Source organism: Rhinopithecus roxellana, chromosome 12, assembly GCF_007565055.1.
Source record: "Rhinopithecus roxellana isolate Shanxi Qingling chromosome 12, ASM756505v1, whole genome shotgun sequence".
NCBI lineage: Eukaryota > Metazoa > Chordata > Mammalia > Primates > Cercopithecidae > Rhinopithecus > Rhinopithecus roxellana.
This window is the reverse complement of record NC_044560.1, coordinates 121,885,111-121,904,345: the sequence shown is the minus strand read 5'-3', so window position 1 is coordinate 121,904,345 and position 19,235 is coordinate 121,885,111. Positions and strand designations below refer to the sequence as shown.

Here is a 19,235-nt window from a genome sequence, read left to right as displayed (position 1 = left end):
CTCCAGCCTCGGTGACAGAGCAAGACCCGAGAGATAGAAATAACAATGAAGAGTAATTAATATTATAGAATTGATTTGCTATTGATTTTATCTTTTAATTTTGTTAAGTTAAAAATGGATTCTCCCTGCATTTCAAAATTACTGTCACTGTGTGCCTAGTGAGTAGAGGTGTAACACTACATAGTTTCATTGCACCTAGCTGTGCCTTTCATGTCCTAAATTTCTTGCCTTTTATGTATTCCACGTGGAATTTTATGTTTTAAAGAAGAATTATTTTCCTTAGTCTTCTTTGATCTTCCTTCTGTCCTTCCTCTTGGCATTTTGGAGTCTCTTTCATTTGTGACATCTACCTTACTCTAGATAATACAGATATTATTTGTAGACTTGTCTTTGCCTGCCACCTAGAGCTGAAAATCTACTGCAGGAGTCTTTAAGTTATTTAGGATTCCTTCTTAGTCTTTCTGAGACTATGATGATAGCTATGAACTATCCCCCCCACCCCCCCAGAAAAATGTATACACATACAAGCTAAAGTTTTCAAATCAGTATGAGTTCAGGAGGTTCATGAACTCCAGGGTAGGGACTCTTTCTATATTGTGTGTTTCTTCAGAGCAGTAACGGAATTTCATTGACCTCTGTGTCTATGGCAAAGCCTATCATGTACATGTGTAGGAGATACCCAGTACATAATTTATGAATTGATGAATTCACATGTAAAGTGAGAATCTTAAGTTTATTACTATAGAATCTCTAAACACAGTTTCTTTTTTGTTTCCTTAGGCTTTCATCTGAGTGGCACAGTAACTGAGCTGGCCACTGCCTCTGAACCAGCAGTGACTTACAAAGTTGCAATCAGTTTTGATCGATGCAAAATCACCTCAGTAACATGTGGCTGTGGGAACAAGGACATATTCTACTGTGCCCATGTGGTAGCACTCTCACTCTACAGGATCCGTAAACCAGACCAAGTGAAATTGCGTCTTCCTATCTCCGAAACCCTTTTCCAGATGAATAGGGACCAGCTACAAAAGTTTATTCAATATTTAATCACGGCACACCACACTGAAGTTCTTCCTACTGCACAGAAACTGGCAGATGAGATTCTATCCTCCAACTCAGAAATCAACCAAGTAAACGGTAATCATTCAACTTTTTTATTGAAAAAAAAAAGTCTTGTTCATCACCACTGTCACCAGAGCAACCCTTTTACCTCTACTTTGTTGCTTTATTGCGTGTTAGGAGATTGGGATATTTCTACAGTTGCAGTTACTTAACTTTAATCATTTCATTCTATCCAAACAACGGTGTTTAACTCTAGGTTTCTTTTTTTTTTTTTTTTTTTTTTTTTGAGACGGAGTCTCGCTCTGTCGCCCATGCTGGAGTGCAGTGGCCAGATCTCAGCTCACTGCAAGTTCTGCCTCCCGGGTTTACGCCATTCTCCTGCCTCAGCCTCCTGAGTAGCTGGGATTACAGGCGCCCACCACCTCGCCCGGCTAGTTTTTTGTATTTTTTTTTTTTTTTTTTTAGTAGAGACAGGGTTTCACCATGTTAGCCAGGATGGTCTGGATCTCCTGACCTCGTGATCCGCCCGTCTCGGCCTCCCAAAGTGCTGGGATTACAGGCTTGAGCCACCGCACCCGGCCAACTCTAGGTTTCTTAAAGCAGTCCAACTGTGTGTCTCAAAAAGATTTTGGTGAAAAAGAACAGAGAATGATAGTATTATATATTGGTCTAGTTTATGGACTTTGTCGGTGCAGTCCCTGTCCCTAGGAGCCTGAAGTATTCAAACAGTGAAAGAAAGCACAAAATAATTTGTATCATTCAGTGAATTGAGATGGATATGAGAATTCTCTTGATATTTCAGGACCCTACATTAGCATCAGAGTTATCCTAAGGAGCATGTGTTAGCATTGTGCATATGAACTATATATTGGGGGTGCATTAATGGAGAAAGAGTTTATGTTCACTCATTCAGTAAACAAATTTATTAAGTACCATGTGCAGGGAGTAGTTCTGATTGTTGAGGGTCTAAAACAGACATGGTTTTTAAAGTAGCTTATAACCTAGTAGCAACAACAGACAGGTCTGAAACAAATGCTTGTTTTTATAATGAAACAAGATTGTAGAAGCCTAATCTAGAAAACCATTGACAATTTTAAAGAAGGGGCCAGGCACGGTGGCTCACGCCTGTGATCCCAGCACTTTGGGAGGTCAAGGTAGGTGGATCACTTGAGGTCAGGAGTTCAAGACCAGCCTGGCCAACATGGTGAAACCCTGTCTCTACTAAAAATACAAAAATCATCCAGGCATGATGGTGCATGCCTGTAATCCCAGCTACTTTGGAGGCTGAGGTGGGAGAATTGCTTGAACCTGGGAGGTGGAGGCTGCAGTGAGCCGAGATCATGCCACTGCACTCCAGCCTGGGTGACAGAGCGAGACTCCATCTCAAAAAAAAAAAAAAAAAGGAAAAATAAAAACTTTAAGAAGAAGAGTTATATAAGCCAGTTTTCATTTTACTTTTTAGATCCCACTGTGTTCCAAGCATCATGCAAAGCACTTTATTTTTTATTTTTATTATACTTTAAGTTCTAGGGTACATGTGCACAACGTGCAGGTTTTTTACATAGGTATACATGTGCCATGTTGGTTTGCTGCACCCATTAACTTATCGTTTAGGTATTTCTCCTAATGCTATTCTTCCCCCTGCCCTGCACCCCACAACAGGCCCCAGGGTGTGATGTTCCCCTTCCTGTGTCCAAGTGTTCTCATTGTTCAATTCCTACCTATGAGTGAGAACATGCAGTGTTTGGTTTTCTGTCCACAGAGGACTATATATATGTTAATTCATTTAGCCTTCAAAACTACTTTGTGGGGTATAATAATTTCTACTTTTATAAATAAGGAAGTTGTTTATAACCTAGGTTCATTTGACTTAAGAATTTTTTGAATTTCTCTAAAGTTTTTTGAGTTTCCCTAAACTACCTTTCTCTTTTGGACGATAACTGATACAGTTTGGATTTGCGTCCCTGCTCAAATGTCATATCCAGTTGTAATCTCCCACGTTGGAGGAGGGGCCTTGTGGGAGGTGAGTGGATCATGGGGGCAGATATCCTTCCCCCTTTCTGTTCTCCTGATAATGAGTGAGTTTTCACAAGATCCAGTTATTGAAAAGTGTGTAAGCACCTGCCCCTTCTCTCTCTTCCTCCTGCTTCAGCCATGTAAGATGTGCCTGCTGGCCAGGCGCAGTGGCTCAAGCCTGTAATCCCAGCACTTTGGGAGGCCGAGACAGGCGGATCACAAGGTCAGAAGATCGAGACCATCCTGGCTAACACGGTGAAACCCCGTCTCTACTAAAAAGTACAAAAAACTAGCCGGGCGACCTGGCGGGCGCCTGTAGTCCCAGCTACTTGGGAGGCTGAGGCAGGAGAATGGCGTAGACCCGGGAGGCGGAGCTTGCAGTGAGCTGAGATCTGGCCACTGCACTCCAGCCTGGGCGACAGAGCGAGACTCCGTCTCAAAAAAAAAAAAAAAAAAAGATGTGCCTGCTTCTCCTTTGCCTTCCACCATGATTTTAAGTTTCATGAGGCCTCCCAAGCCATGCTTCCTGTACAGCCTGCAGAACCATAAGCCAATTAAACCTTGTTTTTAAAAATAAATTACCCATTCTCAGGTATTTTTTTATAGCAGTGCAAGAATGTACCAATACAAAAAATTGCTACTGGAAAGTCAGGCGTTGCCATAAAGATACCTGAAAATGTGAAAGCAGCTTTGGAACTGGGTAACGGGCAGAGGTTAGAAAAGTGTGGAGGGCTTAGAAGAAGACAGGAGGATGAAGGAAAGTTTGGAACTTCCTAGACACTTGTTAAATTGTTGTGACCAAAATGCTGATAGTGATGTTGACAGTGAAGTCCATGCTGAGATGGTCTCAGATGAATATGGGGTGCTTTTTGGGAACTGGAGCAAAGATGTTTGAGGCACTGTGCCCCTGCCCTTGGGATCTGTGGAACTTTGAACTTGAGAGTGGTGATTTGGGGTACCTGGCAGAAGAAATTTCTGTGCAACAGAGTTGAAGATGTAGCCAGCCTGACTGCTTTTAGCAACCTCAACTCATATTCGTGAGAAAAAAAAAAAGAAAGAAACAAACAAACAAACAAAAACTAACCTAAAACTATAAATTATATTTAAAAGGGAAACAGAGTGTAAAAGTTTGGAAAACTTGCAGCCTGGCCATATGGTAGAAAAGAATTCCCCCTTTCAGGGGAGAAATTCAAGCTGGCTACAGAAATTTGCTTAAGTAAAGACAAGACAATGAGGAAAATGTCTCAAAAGCATTTCAGACACCTTCATGGTAGCCCCTCCCATCACAGGCCCAGAGACCTAGGAGGAAAGAATGGTTTCATAGGCCAGGCCCAGGGCTCTGCTACCCTGCTCCTTAGGACACTGCTCCCTGCATCCCAGCGACTTCAGCTCCGGCTGTGGCTAAAAGGGCCCCAGATATGTCTTAGGCCGCTGCTTCAGAGGGTGCAAGCCATAAGCCTTGGCGGCTTCCACATGGTGTTAAGCACAGTGGTCAAGAGTTGAGGCTTGGGAGCCTTTGCCTAGATTTCACAGGATATACGAAAACGCCTGGATGTCCAGGCACAAGTCTGCTGCAGGGGCAAAGCCTTCATGGAGAGCCTCTACTAGGGCAGTGTGGAGGGGAAATGTGGGTTGGAGCCCCCACACAAATTCCCCACTGGAGCACTGCCTAGTGGAGCTGTGAGAAGGGGGCTGCTGTCCTCCAGATCCCAGGATGGTATGTCCACCAATAGCTTATACTGTGCACTTGGAAAAGCCACAGGCACTCAATACTAGCCCTTGAAAGCAGCCATGGGAGCTGAGCTCTCAGTGGGTGGAGCTGCTCAAGGACTTAGGTGCCCACCCATTGCATCACTGTGACGTGGATGTGAGACTTGGAGTCAAAGGGAATTATTTTGGAGCTTTAAGGTTTAGTGACTGCCCTGCTGGGTTTTGGACTTGCCTGGGGCCTGTAGCCCCTCTCTTTTGGCTGATTTCTCCCTTTTGAAATGGCAGGTGTATTTACCCAATGCTTATATTTCCATTGTATCTTGGAAGTAACTAACTTGTTTTTGATTTTACAGGCTCATAGGTGGAAGGGACTTGCCTTGTCTCGGATGAGATTTTGGACAGTGGACTTTTGAGTTAATGCTGAAATGAGTTAAGACTTGGGGGACTGTTGAGAAGGGATGATTGTATTTTGCAATGTAAGAAGGATATGAGATTTAGAAGGGGCCAGGGGCAGAATGATATGGTTTGGATTTGTGTCCCTACCCAAATCTCATATTGAATTTGTAATCCCTACTGTTGGAGAAGGGGCATGATGGGAGGTGATTGGATCATGGAGGTGGATTTACCCCTTGCTGTTCTCATGATAGTGAGTGAGTTCTCATGAGATCTGGTTATTTAAAAGTGTGTAGGCCGGGCGCAGAGGCTCCCACCTGTAATCCCAGCACTTTGGGAAGCCAAGGTGGGTGGATTGCTTGCACACAGGAGTTTGAGACCAGCCCAGGAAACATGGAAAAACCCTGTCTCCACAAAAAATTCAAAAATTAGCTGGGCATTGTGGTGCGTAACTGTAGTCCCAGCTACTCGGGAGGCTGAGGTGGGAGGATGGCTTGAGCCCAGGAGGCAGAGATTGCAGTGAACCAAAATTGCACCACTGCACTCCAGCCTGGTGATAGAACCAGACTTTGTCTCAAAATAATAAATAAATATAAATAAAAGTGTTTAGCACCTGCCACTTCTCTCTCTTCCTTCTGCACCAGCCAGGTAAGACATGCCTGCTTCCCCTTTGTCTTGTAAGTTTCCTGAGGCCTCCCCAGATATGCTTCCTGTATATCCTGTGGAACGGTGATCCAATTAAACTTTTCTTTATAAATTACCCAGTTTCAGTTATTTATTTATAGCAGTGCAAGAACGGACTAATACAATAACTTAACTACTAGTGTGGAAGAGGCAATAAGACTGGGTGGGTGGCCTGTATAATAGAGTAGTCCACATGCCAAAGGACCTGCCTTTCCCAGTTGTTCAACAGAGCCAATCAAGTCCTACAAACAACCTCAGAAAGAACAGTCAGAGCTGGGCATGGTGGCTCACGCCTGTAATCCCAACACTTTGGGAGATCAAGGCAACAGGATTGCCGGAGTCCAGGAGAACAGCCTGAACAACATAGTGAGACCTCATCTCTACAAAAAATAAAAAAATTAGCCGTGCATGGTGGTGTGTGCTTGTGGTCCCAGCTATTTGGGAAGCTGACACAGGAGAATTGCTTGAGCCCAGGATGTCGAGGCTGCAATAAACAGTGTCATGCTACTGTCCTCAGCATGGACAACAGAGTAAGACCCTGTCTCAAAAAAAAAAAAAAAAAAAAATTAAAAGGAATAAAGAAAGAACAGTCAGACAGGCTTTCAGGAGTTCTTGCTAACTAGCAAAAATGTTATGTTGCTTTACACTCAAAGTTGCAGTGTTTATATAATAACTGAGCTCTCTCTATTTGAGTGATACTGTCAAAGAGTAGCTCTCTATATCTCTTCTTATCCCACACAGAGAGGCTGTTCTACTTCTCTGACCTCCTTTTTGAGACCTGAGTTCTGCCCCCATCCCCCAGGCCTGTAGCACCAGAGAGAAGAATAGCTCTGTACCCTGACAGCTGGGCTATGGCCTGCTTTTGTGCCTCATTCCCACTATCTTTTCCCCCAGAATTATTTCCAAGCTCTCTTGCCTCTTCTTGAACTGGCTGCCTTGGTTCAGGACCAGTATTGGCCTTTGTCACCACAACTGTCACCAAAACAACCCTCTTCCCTCATTACTACTGTGCTGAAGAAACCTATACTCCTCATTACACTTCCCATTCCCATATCTTAATTTTTGTCTGAAATTAGGCTGCAGTTGCCACAATCAACTCGCGATGTGATTCTCAACCTTCCCCAGGAACTACTACTTCTGTATACGTGTTTATCCCATACTTATATTAGCTTTCCACGGCAGGTTCCATAGTATTCTACAGGCCCTTTCCTGATCTATTTTTTAACCAGTACTGGATAAGCAATGATACAAAAAGGAGATATCATAGAGGTAAAATGGACTGGACTGAAAACCCAAGTGTATTGGATGAGTGAGGAGTGAAGAAGAAGACATAAAACTGAATTCCAAAATGTCTAGCTGTGATGGCATTGATGGTTTTGATAATGATGTTGCCATTCATTAAGGAACAAAAGAGGATAAATGAATTTAGGAGGAAGATAAATTTAAGTTTGAGATACTTCTAGGACATTTAGATAAAGAATTCTGATAAACAGTTAAATATATGGACCTGGAACTGAGGGAGAAAGTCAGAATTTTTGGAATAAAAAATTTTAGATAAAAATGATGTTTGAAATCGTATTTCTGTTCCCTGCTAAGTCTTTAAACACTTAGAACATTTTCCTTCACCTTTCTCTTTAACCCCATTCCTCACCAAAACAAACCTAAAACAGCAGGAATAAAATTCCTAAAACTGCTAGGTGCCTGCTTTGAATTTTAAGAACAGATCCAAGCTTTGCTCTGCTCCCCACTTCCCTGAAACCATTTCTTATATTAGTCCCTATATGTGTTTGTAGCTAGACATTGCCTTGTCTTTTTGGGATTGGTTACTCAGATTTGACTATACTTCCAGCTCTGCCTCTAGCATTACTCTATTCCCTAGTCGTGATTTGCTCTGGTAACTCCATACCCCAAGATTCTCTGGGATACAGCATCCTGGCCAGGACTTCAGTTTCTCTTATCCAAAAAGAAAGATTGAGGAAGGAGGCAGAACAAGATGGCAGAATAGAAGGCTACACCATTTGTTCCCTACCTCCTCAAATGAGGACACCAATCTAAGAACCATCTACACACAAAAAAGTACCCCCATAAGAACCAAAAATCAGGTGAGCACTCACAATACGTGGTTTTAACTTCATATTGCTAAAAGAGGCACTGAGGAAGTAGGAAGAAGTCTTGAATCACCAGTCCACACCTGCCCAGTCGCCCTGCAGTCATAGCATGGTGTGGAAAACATTTTGGTGCATTGGGAAAACATAAATTGCATCATTTCTGAGGCATTAAACTCAGTGCTGCGCTATTATAACAGAAAACAAAACCAGACCAAACTCAGCTGACACCTCTCCATGGAGAGAGCATTTAAATCGGCCCTAGCCAAAGAGGAATTGACAGTCCCAGCAGTCCAAACTTGAGTTCCAGCAAGCCTCACATCTGTGGGCTAAAGTGCTCTGGGGCCTTAAATAAACTCGAAAGGCAGTCTAGGCTGCAAGGACTGCAACTCCTAGGCAAGTCCTAATGCTGAACTGGGCCCAGAGACAGTCGACTGTGGGGAGACATGTGACCTACTGAGACACCAGCTGGGGTAGCTGAGGGAGTGATGGCATTACCCTTCCCTTAACCCCAGGCAGTTCAGCTTACAGCTCCAAAAGAGGCCCCGTCCCTTTGCTTGAGGAGAGGAGAGGGAAGAGTGGGGATGAGTTTGTCTTGCCTCTTGGATACCAGCTCACCCACACCAGGATAGGGCACCAGTCAGAGTCGTGAAGCCCCCTTTCCAGGCCCTAGCTCCCTGTACTACATTTCTTGACACACCTTGGTCCAGAAAGGAACCTGCTGTCTTTGAAGGGAAGCAACTAGTCCTGACAGGATTCATTGCCTGCTAACTGAAGAGCCCTGGGGGCCCTGAATAACCAGCAGTGATACCCATGTACTACATTGAGAACCTTGGATGAGACTCTGAAACTTGCTGGCTTAAGGTGAGTCTCAGGACATTCCCAGCTATGGTGGCTATGGGGCAAGATGCCTTCCACTTGAGAAAAGTGGAAGTAAAAACAAAGGGGACTTTGTCTTGCACCTTAGGTACCAGCTCAGCCATAGGGTCTAGAGCACCAAGTGGCCTCTTGGGGTCCTCAATTCCAGAACTTGGCTCTTGGATGGCTTTTCTAGACCTGCCTTGGGCCATTGGAGAGTTCACTGCCCTGAAGGGTGAGTCCCAGGCCAGGCAGCATTCACCACAAGCTGACTGGAGAGGCCTTGGGCCTTAAGTGGTAGTCTAGCAGTACTCCTCATGGGCCTGTGGTAGTGGCGGCCATGGGAGGCTCCTCTGCCTTTGGAAAGGGGCAGGAAGAGTGGGAAGTGTCACGCGTGTCTGTGTGAAGAGACCACTGAACAGACTTTGGGTGAGCAAAAAGGCTGTTTATTTTACCTGGGTGCAGGCGGGCTGAGTTCAAAAAGAGACTCAATGAAGAGAGATAGGGGTGGGGAGGTTTTATAAGATTTGGGTAGGTAGTGGAAAATTACAGTCAAAGGGGTTGTTCCTTGGCTGGCAGGGGTGGGGGTCACAACGTGCTCAGTGGGGGAGCTTTTGAGCCAGGATGAGCCAAGAGAAGGAATTTCACATGGTAATGTCATCAGTAAAGGCAGGGACCAGCCATTTTCACTTCTTTTGTGGTGGAATGTCATCAATGGAGGCAGGAACTGGCCATTTTCACTTCTTTTGTGATTCTTCATTTGCTCCGGGCCATCTGAACGTATGTGCAGGTCACAGGGGATACGATGGCTTAGCTTGGGCTCAGAGGCCTGACATTCCTGCCTTCTTATATTAATAAGAAAAATAACATAAAATAATATTGAAGTGTTGGAGCAGCAAAAATTTTTTGGGGGGTGGCATGGAGAGATAATGGGTGATGTTTCTCAGGGCTGCTTTGAGCGAGATTAGGGGCGGCGTGGGAACCTAGAGTGGGAGAGGTCAAGTTGAAGGAGGATTTTGTGGTAAGGGGTGATATTGTGGGGTTGTTAGCAGGAGCATTTGTTGTATAGAATGGTTGGTGATGTCCTGGATATGGTTTTGGATGAATTGAGAAACTAAACGGAGATACATGGTCCAAATAAAAGAAGGAGAAAATAGGTATTAAAGGACTAAGAATTGGGAGGACCCAGGACATCCAATTAGAGAGTGCCCAAGGGGGTTCAGCGTAATTACTTGCTTGGTTGGCGAGTTTTTGGGCTCTATCCTTGAGTTTTTTTTATGTTGTCATATACCAGGCCAGACTGATTTAGGTAAAAACAACACTCTTCATTTAAAAATATACAGTCCTCCTTTTTCAGCAGTGAGTCAAGGCCTTGGCGGTTTTAGAGGACAACTGCAGCTAAAGAGTCAACGTGGGTCTGGAGGACTGATAAAGTTTGTGATATGTCTGTGATGCTAGCAGAGAAGTCATTACAGAGGCTACGGAAGGTCATGACAGAGGTTGAAATGCCTGCTATTCCAGTACCAAGAGCAATAGTGGAGGGGGAAAGTCCTAAACCAACAAGCAAGGGAATTAGTGGAGTAACTTTTTTTTGTCGTGTCGGTGTCATGTGGGGAACAGGGAGCTCTTCGGTCCCATTTGCAAATAGAATTTTGAGAGTAAGGAAAACTAGTGTGCATGTGCCTGTCCAGTTAGCAGGTAGACACACGTAGGTAGAGGATCCACAGAGGAAGAAGAAACCTTGTGCAAGGCAAAACCGGAGATGCAAAGTAAAAAGGTGAGAAGGAGTGCTGAAAGAGGTGTCATATACCCAGACTCCTAGGGATCCAGCTAGGGCGGCAACCATCAGAGGTTGTCATGGGGACCGATGGGGTAACTGGGTAGAGGGGGAGGTTCGATTTTCATGATGTATGAGAAAACGTTGAGTGTCTACGAGCAACCTTTCACTGTTATTTACGGGGCTGGGTATAAGTAAACAAGAAGAGGGCCTGGGAGAAGAGTCTGACGAGCGAGGGGAAGGTAGCCAAGGATGGAGTGAAATACAGAGTAAGTGTCTTCCTGAGCAATAATTACTGCTAATGTTTTTCAGTTTGCCAGTACTGATAGAGGGCTTGTCTGTAATGCGGAGCTGGAAGGCTCCAGTTATTTCAGTGATGTGTGTAGTTGGGCTTTGGAGATGAAGAGTGAAGGAATATCGAGAAGATGAAAGGTTACCCAGGGGAATTCCAGTGGGTCTTTGCCGAGAGATACATAAGGGAGCGGCCACAGGAATAGTAGTTTGTGTTGTGAGGGGTCCAAATATGGTGGGAGTAGAGTTGATATAAGGAGAAGGGTTTTTTAAGTAAGTGCGGAGGAGGGCGGCAGCTTACTGATGTGAAATGTCTGGGGAGGTCTTGCTGGACTTGCCTAGAAAGTAAATGAGTTCTTCAGGAGGGTAAAGATGAGGGCTGTTAAAGGAAGCTTGGAGGTGTAGGGAGACAGGAGATGTTGCCCAGTCTGTATGTAAGGTGGGGACAGCTGTGTAGGCGCTGGAAGAAAGGGAAATGCAAAGCCAGCAGTTGTTTGCTGAGGAGGGATTAGAAACGGCTAGGAGAGAGTGGGTAAGATTGATAGTGTGTTAGAGATAGCTGGGGAGAGGTAGAGGGTGGCATAGGAGTGGGAATGAGAATACAAGTGAGTATAAAAGTAAAGAATAGAACTTCATCAGGATGAAAGTATTGGAGGGTCCCCTGCCAGCAAAGATCATCTAAGAGAGAGTTAAGAGTGGCAGTTTAGGGATAGCACCGAGATATCAGCTATGATGGCTTGGAGAAACAGTGTAAACCGGCAGTGTAAACAAGAGTAAGGCATTTATGAGTAGTTGAGAATGGTGAATAGGAGTATGACTAGACAGAAGATAGTAGAGATGACTAGTTTTTGGGGCTCAGTCCGAGTAGTGGGGGTCACTTTGTAAAGCCCTGTTGCAAAAAGTAGGGTAAGGATGAACAGACCTAATAGAATGAAGGGATGTATTAGGCTCATAAGGGTTATTACTGCTCTTCAGAAATGCGAGTGAGTTTAAGGGAAGTAGGGGAGAATACTTGCAACTTCCAGGAGGAAGAGGAGAGATTAGGCTGGCTGTCCGACGGACACAGCTTTATCCTGGAACGGTGAACCCAGTGGGGAGGATCCTGCAGGCAGCCGGCAGTTGGGGTACTATAGATGACTAAGTAGGGTCTGATCCATTGAGGTTGTAGAGTTTGAGGGGCAGATTCTTAACAAGAACTGATCGTCCAGCTAGGGTGTCTTCATATGGCTGAGAATCTGGAGTAGGCAAGAGAAGATTAGCAGCCTGGTGAATTTCCTGTCTAGCCTTCAGGAGGACTGAAAGATAGTTGCCTGGAGGGCTGGTGTCTGGGATGAGGTTGGGACCGAGCAAGAAAGTGCATCCATATAAAAGTTCAAATGGATTGTACCCTGTAGCATCTCAAGGACAGGTTCTAATTCCGAGAAGGACAAGAGGCAAAAGTACTGTCCAGTCCTTTTTAAGTTGGAGGCTGAGCTTGGTGAGGTGTGTCTTTAAAATTAAGACCATTAGTCCGTTCTACCTTTCCTGAAGATTGAGGATGGTAAGTGATACGAAGGTTCCACTGAATACCAAGAGCCTGAGAAACTGCTTGGGTGATTTGACTAGTAAAGGCCTGTCCATTATCAGACCATATAGAGGTGGGAAGGCTAAACCGAGGAATTACGTCTAACAGAAGGGAAGTTATGTCTAACTGCGGTGACCTTCTCAGACCCTGTGGGAAAGGTCTCTACCCATCCAGTGAAAGTGTCTACCCAGACCAAGAGGTATTTTAGTTTTCTGACTCGGGGCATGTGAGTAAAATCAATTTGCCAGTCGTGGGCAGGGGCAAATCCCCAAACTTGATGTGTAGGAAAGGGAGGGGGCCTGAACAATCCCTGAGGGGTAGTAGAATAGCAGATGGAACACTGAGAAGTGATTTCCTTGAGGATAGATTTCCACAATGGGAAGGAAATGAGAGGTTCTAAGAGATGGGCTAGCGGCTTGTAACCTACGTGGAAGAGGTTATGAAATGACGACAAAATAGAATGGGCCTGTGAGGCTGAAAGGAGATATTTTCCTTGGTCCAAGGACCCTTTGCTTGTGTGGGAAGAGATTGATAGGTGGAAGTTTCAGCAGGGGAGTAGGTGGGAGTGACTGATGAGAAGGTGAAAAACTGGCCGTGAGGTACAGAAGTTGGAATGCTAGCTGCTTCTTTAGCCACTTTATCAGCATAAACGTTGCTTAGAGCAATGGGATCTGATGCCTTTTGATGGCTCTTGCAGTCAATGACTCCAGCTTCCTTTGGAAGTAAAGCAGCCTTGAGAAGAGTTTTTGTTAAAGAGGCATTAATGATAGAGGACCCTTGTGTAGTGAGGAAACCTCTTTCTGCCCATATAACAGCATGATTATGCAGGATATGGAAGGCATATTTAGAGTCAGTGTAAATATTGACACGTAGTGCCTTTGCAAGAGTGAGGGCCCGAGTTAAGGCAATGAGTTGGGCTTGCTGAGAGGTAGTGAAGGCGAGCAGAGCAGTGGCCTCAAAGACAGATGTGGAAGATACTATAGCATAGCCTGCCTTTGCTGGTGAGTGGTGATTAGGCCTGGTGGAACTACCATCAGTAAACCAAACGTGATCAGGGTGAGGAATAGGAAAGAAGGAAATATGGGGAAATAGGGTGAATGTCAGGTCGATCAGAGAGATACAGTCATGGGAGTCAGGTGTGGTATCTGGAATAATGTGGGAGGCTGGATTGAAGTCTGGGCCAGGAACTATGGTAAGTGTGGGAGACTCAACAAAGAGTGAGTATAGCTGAAGGAGCCAGGGAACAGAAAGTATATGTGTCAGGTGTGACGAAGAAAATCTATTTTGGAAGTTATGAGAGCTGTAGAGAGTGAGTTGAGCATAGTTTGTGATTTTGAGGGCCTCTAGAAGTATTAGGGTGGCGGCAGCTGCTGCACAGAGACTTGATGGCCAGCCTAAAACAGTAAGGTCAAGTTGTTTGGACAAAAAGGCTACAGGGCATGGTCCCGATCCTTGTGTAAGAATTCTGACTGCACAGCCCTGCACTTTGGCTGTGTGTAATGAAAAGGGTTGGGATGAGTCAGGGAGAGCTAGCGTGGTGGCAGTCTCTAAAGCTGTCTTCAAGGAATAGAAAGAGGAGTGGTGAAAGGATTTAGGATCTATGGGGTCAGCTAGATTTCCTTTTGTGAGTTTATATAATGGTTTTATTAGGATAGCAAAACCAAGTATCCAGAGGTGAAAGTATCCAACCATGCTGCGGAAGGAAAGGAGTTGTTGTTTTGTAGAAGGTGTTAGGATTTGAGAGATCGGTTGGACACGATCATCAGGGAGAGCATGTGTGTTTTTACGAAGAATTATGCTGAGGTAGGTAACAGATGGAGAAGAAATTTGAGCTTTGGAGGGGGATACCCGATATCCTTTGGAGAATAAATGTTGAAGGAGCAGGAGGGTGTCTTATTGAGAAGATTCAAAGGAGGGGCTACAAAGTAGAAGGTCATCAATATATTGAATAAGGTGAGAAGTGGAGGGGTGGAAAGAAAGTAAATCATGAGAAAGAGCTTGGCTGAAGTAATGAGGGCTGTCCCTGAAACCTTGAGGCATCACATCCCAGGTAAGCTGCTGGGACTGATGGGTGTCAGGGTCAGTCCAGGTAAAAGCAAAGAGAGGCTGGGATGAAGGGTGCAGGGGAATAGTGAAAAAAGCATCTTTAAGAACAAAACGGAATAGTGAGTTGTAGAGGAAGGTATTGAGGACAAAAGAGTGTACGGGTTGGGCACTACAGGGTGGATAGGCAAAACAATTCGGTTGATAAGGTGCAGATCCTGAACTAACCCGTAAGACTTACCCGATTTTTGGACAGGTAAAATGGGGGAATTGTAAGGAGAGTTTATAGGTTTTAGAAGCCCATGCTGTAGCAGGCGAGTGATAACAGGCTTTAATCCTTTTAAAGCCTGCTGCGGGATGGGATATTGGCATTGAGCGGGGTAAGCGTGATTAGGTTTTAATGGGATAGTAATGGGCATGTGATCAGTTGCCAGGGAGGGAGTAGAGGTGTCCCATACTTGTGGGTTAAGGTGGGGGTATACAAGAAGAAGATGCAAAGGAGGCTTTGGGTTAGGAAGAAGGGCAGCAGTGAGATGTGGTTGTAGTACAGGAATAGTCAGGGAAGCAGATAATTTGGTTAAAATGTCTCAGCCTAATAAGGGAACTGGGCAGGTGGGGATAACTCAAAAAGAGTGCATAAAAGAATGTTGTCCAAGTTGGCACCAGGGTGGGGGAGTTTTAAGGGGTTTTGAAGCTTGGCTGTCAATATCCACAACAGCTACAGGGGCAAGGGAAACAGGCCCTTGAAAAGAAGGTAATGTGGAGTGGGTAGCGCCTGTATCGATTAAACGGGGGACGGACTTACCCTCTCCACTGTAAGAGTTACCCGAAGCTCGGCATCCATGCTGGTCCAGGGGGTTTCCGAGACGAGCAGGCAGCGTCAGTCTTCAGCTGCTAAGCTGAGGCGATCTGGGAAGGAGTTGGCCAAGGAACATTGGGTTTGGGCTCCAGGGGCTTTAGGAGCAGCAGCGATGTGAGTCAGACAGTCCGACCTCCCGTGGAGGCCCATAAAGACAGGGCATGGCTTAGGAGGAATCCCGGGCTGCGGGCATTCCAAGGCCCAGTGGCCAGGCTTTTGGCATTTGAAGCAAGGTCCACGAGGAGGTTTTGAAGGAGCCCCTGGGAGCCGTGGCTTGGGTGTTCTGAAGTTTTTGTATGCTGGAGACGTGGTTGTGGGTTGTCTTACATTGGAGGCAAGTAGCTGTGATTCATAGATGCGTTGTTGTTTGGCTGCCTCTTCTCTGTTATAACTGTACACCTTGAAGGCGAGGTTAATTAAGTCCTGTTGTAGGGTTTGAGGGCCGGCATCTAACTTCTGGGGTTTTTTCCTAATGTCAGGAGCAGATTGGGTGATAAAATGCATATTAAGAATAAGGCGGCCTCTGGCCCCTCTGGGTCTAGGGTGGTAAAGCATCTAAGGGTTGCTGCTAAGCGGGCCGTGAACTGGCCTGGGTTTTCTTCTTTTCTTTGGGTAGTTTCTTTAAGCTTGTCATAATCAACAGCTTTGTAAGCTGCCTTTTTAAGCCCTTTAGCTAGGCAGGAAATCATGTAATCTCGCCTAACTATACCTGGGGAATCTGCCTGATAGTTCCATTGGGGATCCTCTCGGGGAACTGCTCTAATGCCTTCCTGGAGCTCTGGCTCATGGAGCCGGCGGTTGTCAGTGTGAGATTGGGCTAGAGAAAAAACTCTTGCCCGTTCATCTAGGGAGAGGTTAGAAGTTAGGATAAAGTTTAAGTCACTCCAGGTTAAACTGTAGGACAGAGTTAGATATCTGAATTCCCTGTATATATTTAGTGGGGTCTGATGAGAAAGAGCCTAAACGCTGACTGATCTGAGAGAGGTCTGATAGAGAAAAAGGCACATGTACCCTGACTGTGCCTTCAGCTCCAGCCACCTCTGTAAGAGGAAATTATTGGGCAGGTAGGAAAGAGCTAGTCACAGAACCAAACTGTAAACTGGACCGGGTGTGAGGAGGGGAGGTGATAGAAGGATTATAGAGTGGAGGAGCGGAGGCTGAGGAAAAATTGGGACCTGGCTCGGCCTGGCGACGAACAGCCTGGGGAGGAGGGGAGAGATCAGATGGGTCTGTAGAAAAGGAAGATTGGAAAGACTCAGTGACGCTTGGGGTTGGGACTGAGGGGACAGACAGGAGGGAAAGGAGGATTTGGGAGGAATCGCATTGAGAACAGAGACTAGGGAGGGGACGAAATATGAAAAATGCCCGGATGTAAGGCACCTTAGACCGTTTGCCCATTTTTCGACAAAAATTATCTAGGTCTTGTAGGATGGAGAAATCAAAAGTGCCGTTTTCTGGCCATTTAAAGTCATTATCAAGTTTGTATTGGTGCCAGGAGGTGTTGCAGAAGAAAATAAGGTGTTTAGGTTTTAGGTCAGGTGTGAGTTGAAGAGGTTTTAGGTTTTTAAGAACACAGGCTAAGGGAGAAGAAGGGGGAATGGAGGGTGGAAGTTTGCCCATAGTTAAGGAGGTAAGTTTAAAGAGAAAGGTAGAAACACGGAGAAGGGCGTGGGTGAGCAGCCCAGGGCTGCAATGTGGGTGACCAACCAAAGCAGGTGTCCCTGCAGTTGACTTGCCACCAAGGGAATGTGGGTGAATGACCAAGGCAGGCATCCCTGCGTTGGTCAGACACCAAGGGAAGGCTGTCTTTCTGAGTCTGTGAGTGGCGCCGGAGTTTTGGGTCCACAGATAAAATGTGTCTCCTTTGTCTCTACTAGAGAGAACTGGAATTGGAAGGATGGGGAGATTGAAGGGTAGCAAGAAAGGGAGATTGAAGGGTAGCAAGAGAGGCTGGAGAAGAAAGTGAAAAGACTGCTTACCTGATTTGAAATTGGTGAGATGTTGGCTAGGTGCGGTGGCTCACGCCTGTAATCCCAGCACTTTGGAAGGCCAAGGCAGGCAGATCATGAGCAAGAGATCGAGACCATCCTGGCCAACATGGTGAAACCCCGTCTCTACTACAAATACAAAAATATTAGCCTGGCGTGGTGGCAGGTGCCTGTAATTCCAGCTACTTGGGAGGCTGAGACAGGAGAATCGCTTGAACCTGGGAGGTGGAGCTTGCAGTGAGCTGAGGTCGTGCCATTGCACTCCAGCCTGGGCAAAAAGAGCGAAACTCCATCCCCGCCACCCCCCCCCCCCAAAAAAGAAAAAGAAATTGGTGAGATGTTTCTTGGGCTGGTTGGTCTGAGGACCCAAGGTTGTAGGTGGTCTCCTCATGGAGTGAGGGCAAGGACAGGGGACTGGTCTCCTGAAGGAGTCTTCTTGTCCCGGATCTTCAGCACCAATTGTCACCTGTGTCCGTGTGAAGAGACCACCAAACAGGCTTTGTGTGAGCAACAAGGCTGTTTATTTCACCTGGGTGCAGGCAGGCTGAGTCTGAAAAGAGAGTCAGCGAAGGGAGATAGGGGTGGGGCCATTTGATAAGATTTGGGTAGGTAGTGGAAAATTACAATTAAAGGGGGTTGTTCTCTGGCTGGGAGGAGTGGGGGTCACCAGGTGCTCACTTGGGGAGCTTTTGAGCCAGGATGAGCCAAGAGAAGGAATTTCACAAGGTAATGTCGTCAGTTAAGGCAGGGACCAGCCATTTTCACTTCTTTTGTGGTGGAATGTCATCAGTTAAGGCAGGAACTGGCCATTTTCACTTCTTTTGTGATTCTTCACTTGCTTCGGGCCATCTGGACTTACATACATGCAGGTCACAGGGGATACGATGGCTTAGCTTGGGCTCAGAGGCCTGACAGGAAGGACTATGTCTTGTGGTTTGAGTGCCAGTTCAGCCACAGTACAATGGAACAGCCGGTGAACATCTAAGGTTTTTTTACTCTAGTCCCTGCCTCCAGGATGGCACCTCTGGACACACCCAGAGTCTGGAGGAACCCACTATCCTGAAGAGAAGGACACAGGCCGGGCTGGCTTTGCCACCTGCTGATTGTGGAGCCTCAGGGCCTTGAGTGAACACAGATGATAGCCAGGGAGTGGTTACAGCAAACCTTGGGTGAGACCTCATTTGGTGCTGGCTTCAGATTTGACCAAGCACAGTCCTAGTGGTGGTGGCCACAAGGGTACTTATGTCACACCACTACCAGCTCCAGGTAGCTCAGAACAGAGAAAGATCCCATTTGTTTGGAAGAAACTAAGGGAAGAGAACAAGAGTCTCTGCCTGGTTTCCCAGAGAATTCTTCTGGATTTTGTTCTAGACCACCAAGATGGTCCTCTATGGGTCTACAAGAACCACAGCATTACTGGGGTTGGGGTGACCACTAAAGCAGATACAGCTTAGATCACAATACCCAAGTCCTTTCACATATCTGGAAAGCCTTCCCAAGAAGGACAGGTACAAACAAGCCCAGGCTGAGAAGACTACAACAAATACCTAACTCTTCAATGCCTGGACACTGACAAACATCTATAAGCATCAACATCATCCAGGAAAACATGACTTCATCAAATGAACTAAAGGTACCAGAAACCAATCCTAGAGAAACAGAGATATGTGACCTTTCAGAAAGAATTCAAAATAGCTGTTTTGAGGAAACTCAAAGAAATTGAAGATAACACAAAGAAGGAATTTAGACTTCTATCAGATAAATTTAACAAAGAGATTGAAATAATCCAAAAGAAGCAGAAATTCTGGAGCTGAAAAATGCAATTAGCATACAGAAGAATGCATCAGAGTCTTTTAATAGCAGAATTCATCAAGCAGAAGAAGGA

General features: G+C 45.6%; 1 protein-coding gene across 1 annotated transcript in view; it reads left to right on the top strand.

The window, feature by feature from the left end:
• Window positions 1–19,235, top strand: part of ZSWIM5 (zinc finger SWIM-type containing 5) — a 191,331-nt gene that overhangs the window by 116,478 nt on the left and 55,618 nt on the right. The window contains exon 2 of the mRNA XM_030913688.1: window positions 781–1,137. Within this exon, the coding sequence (XP_030769548.1) occupies window positions 781–1,137 (357 nt within the window). The remainder of the gene's footprint in view (window positions 1–780; window positions 1,138–19,235) is intronic.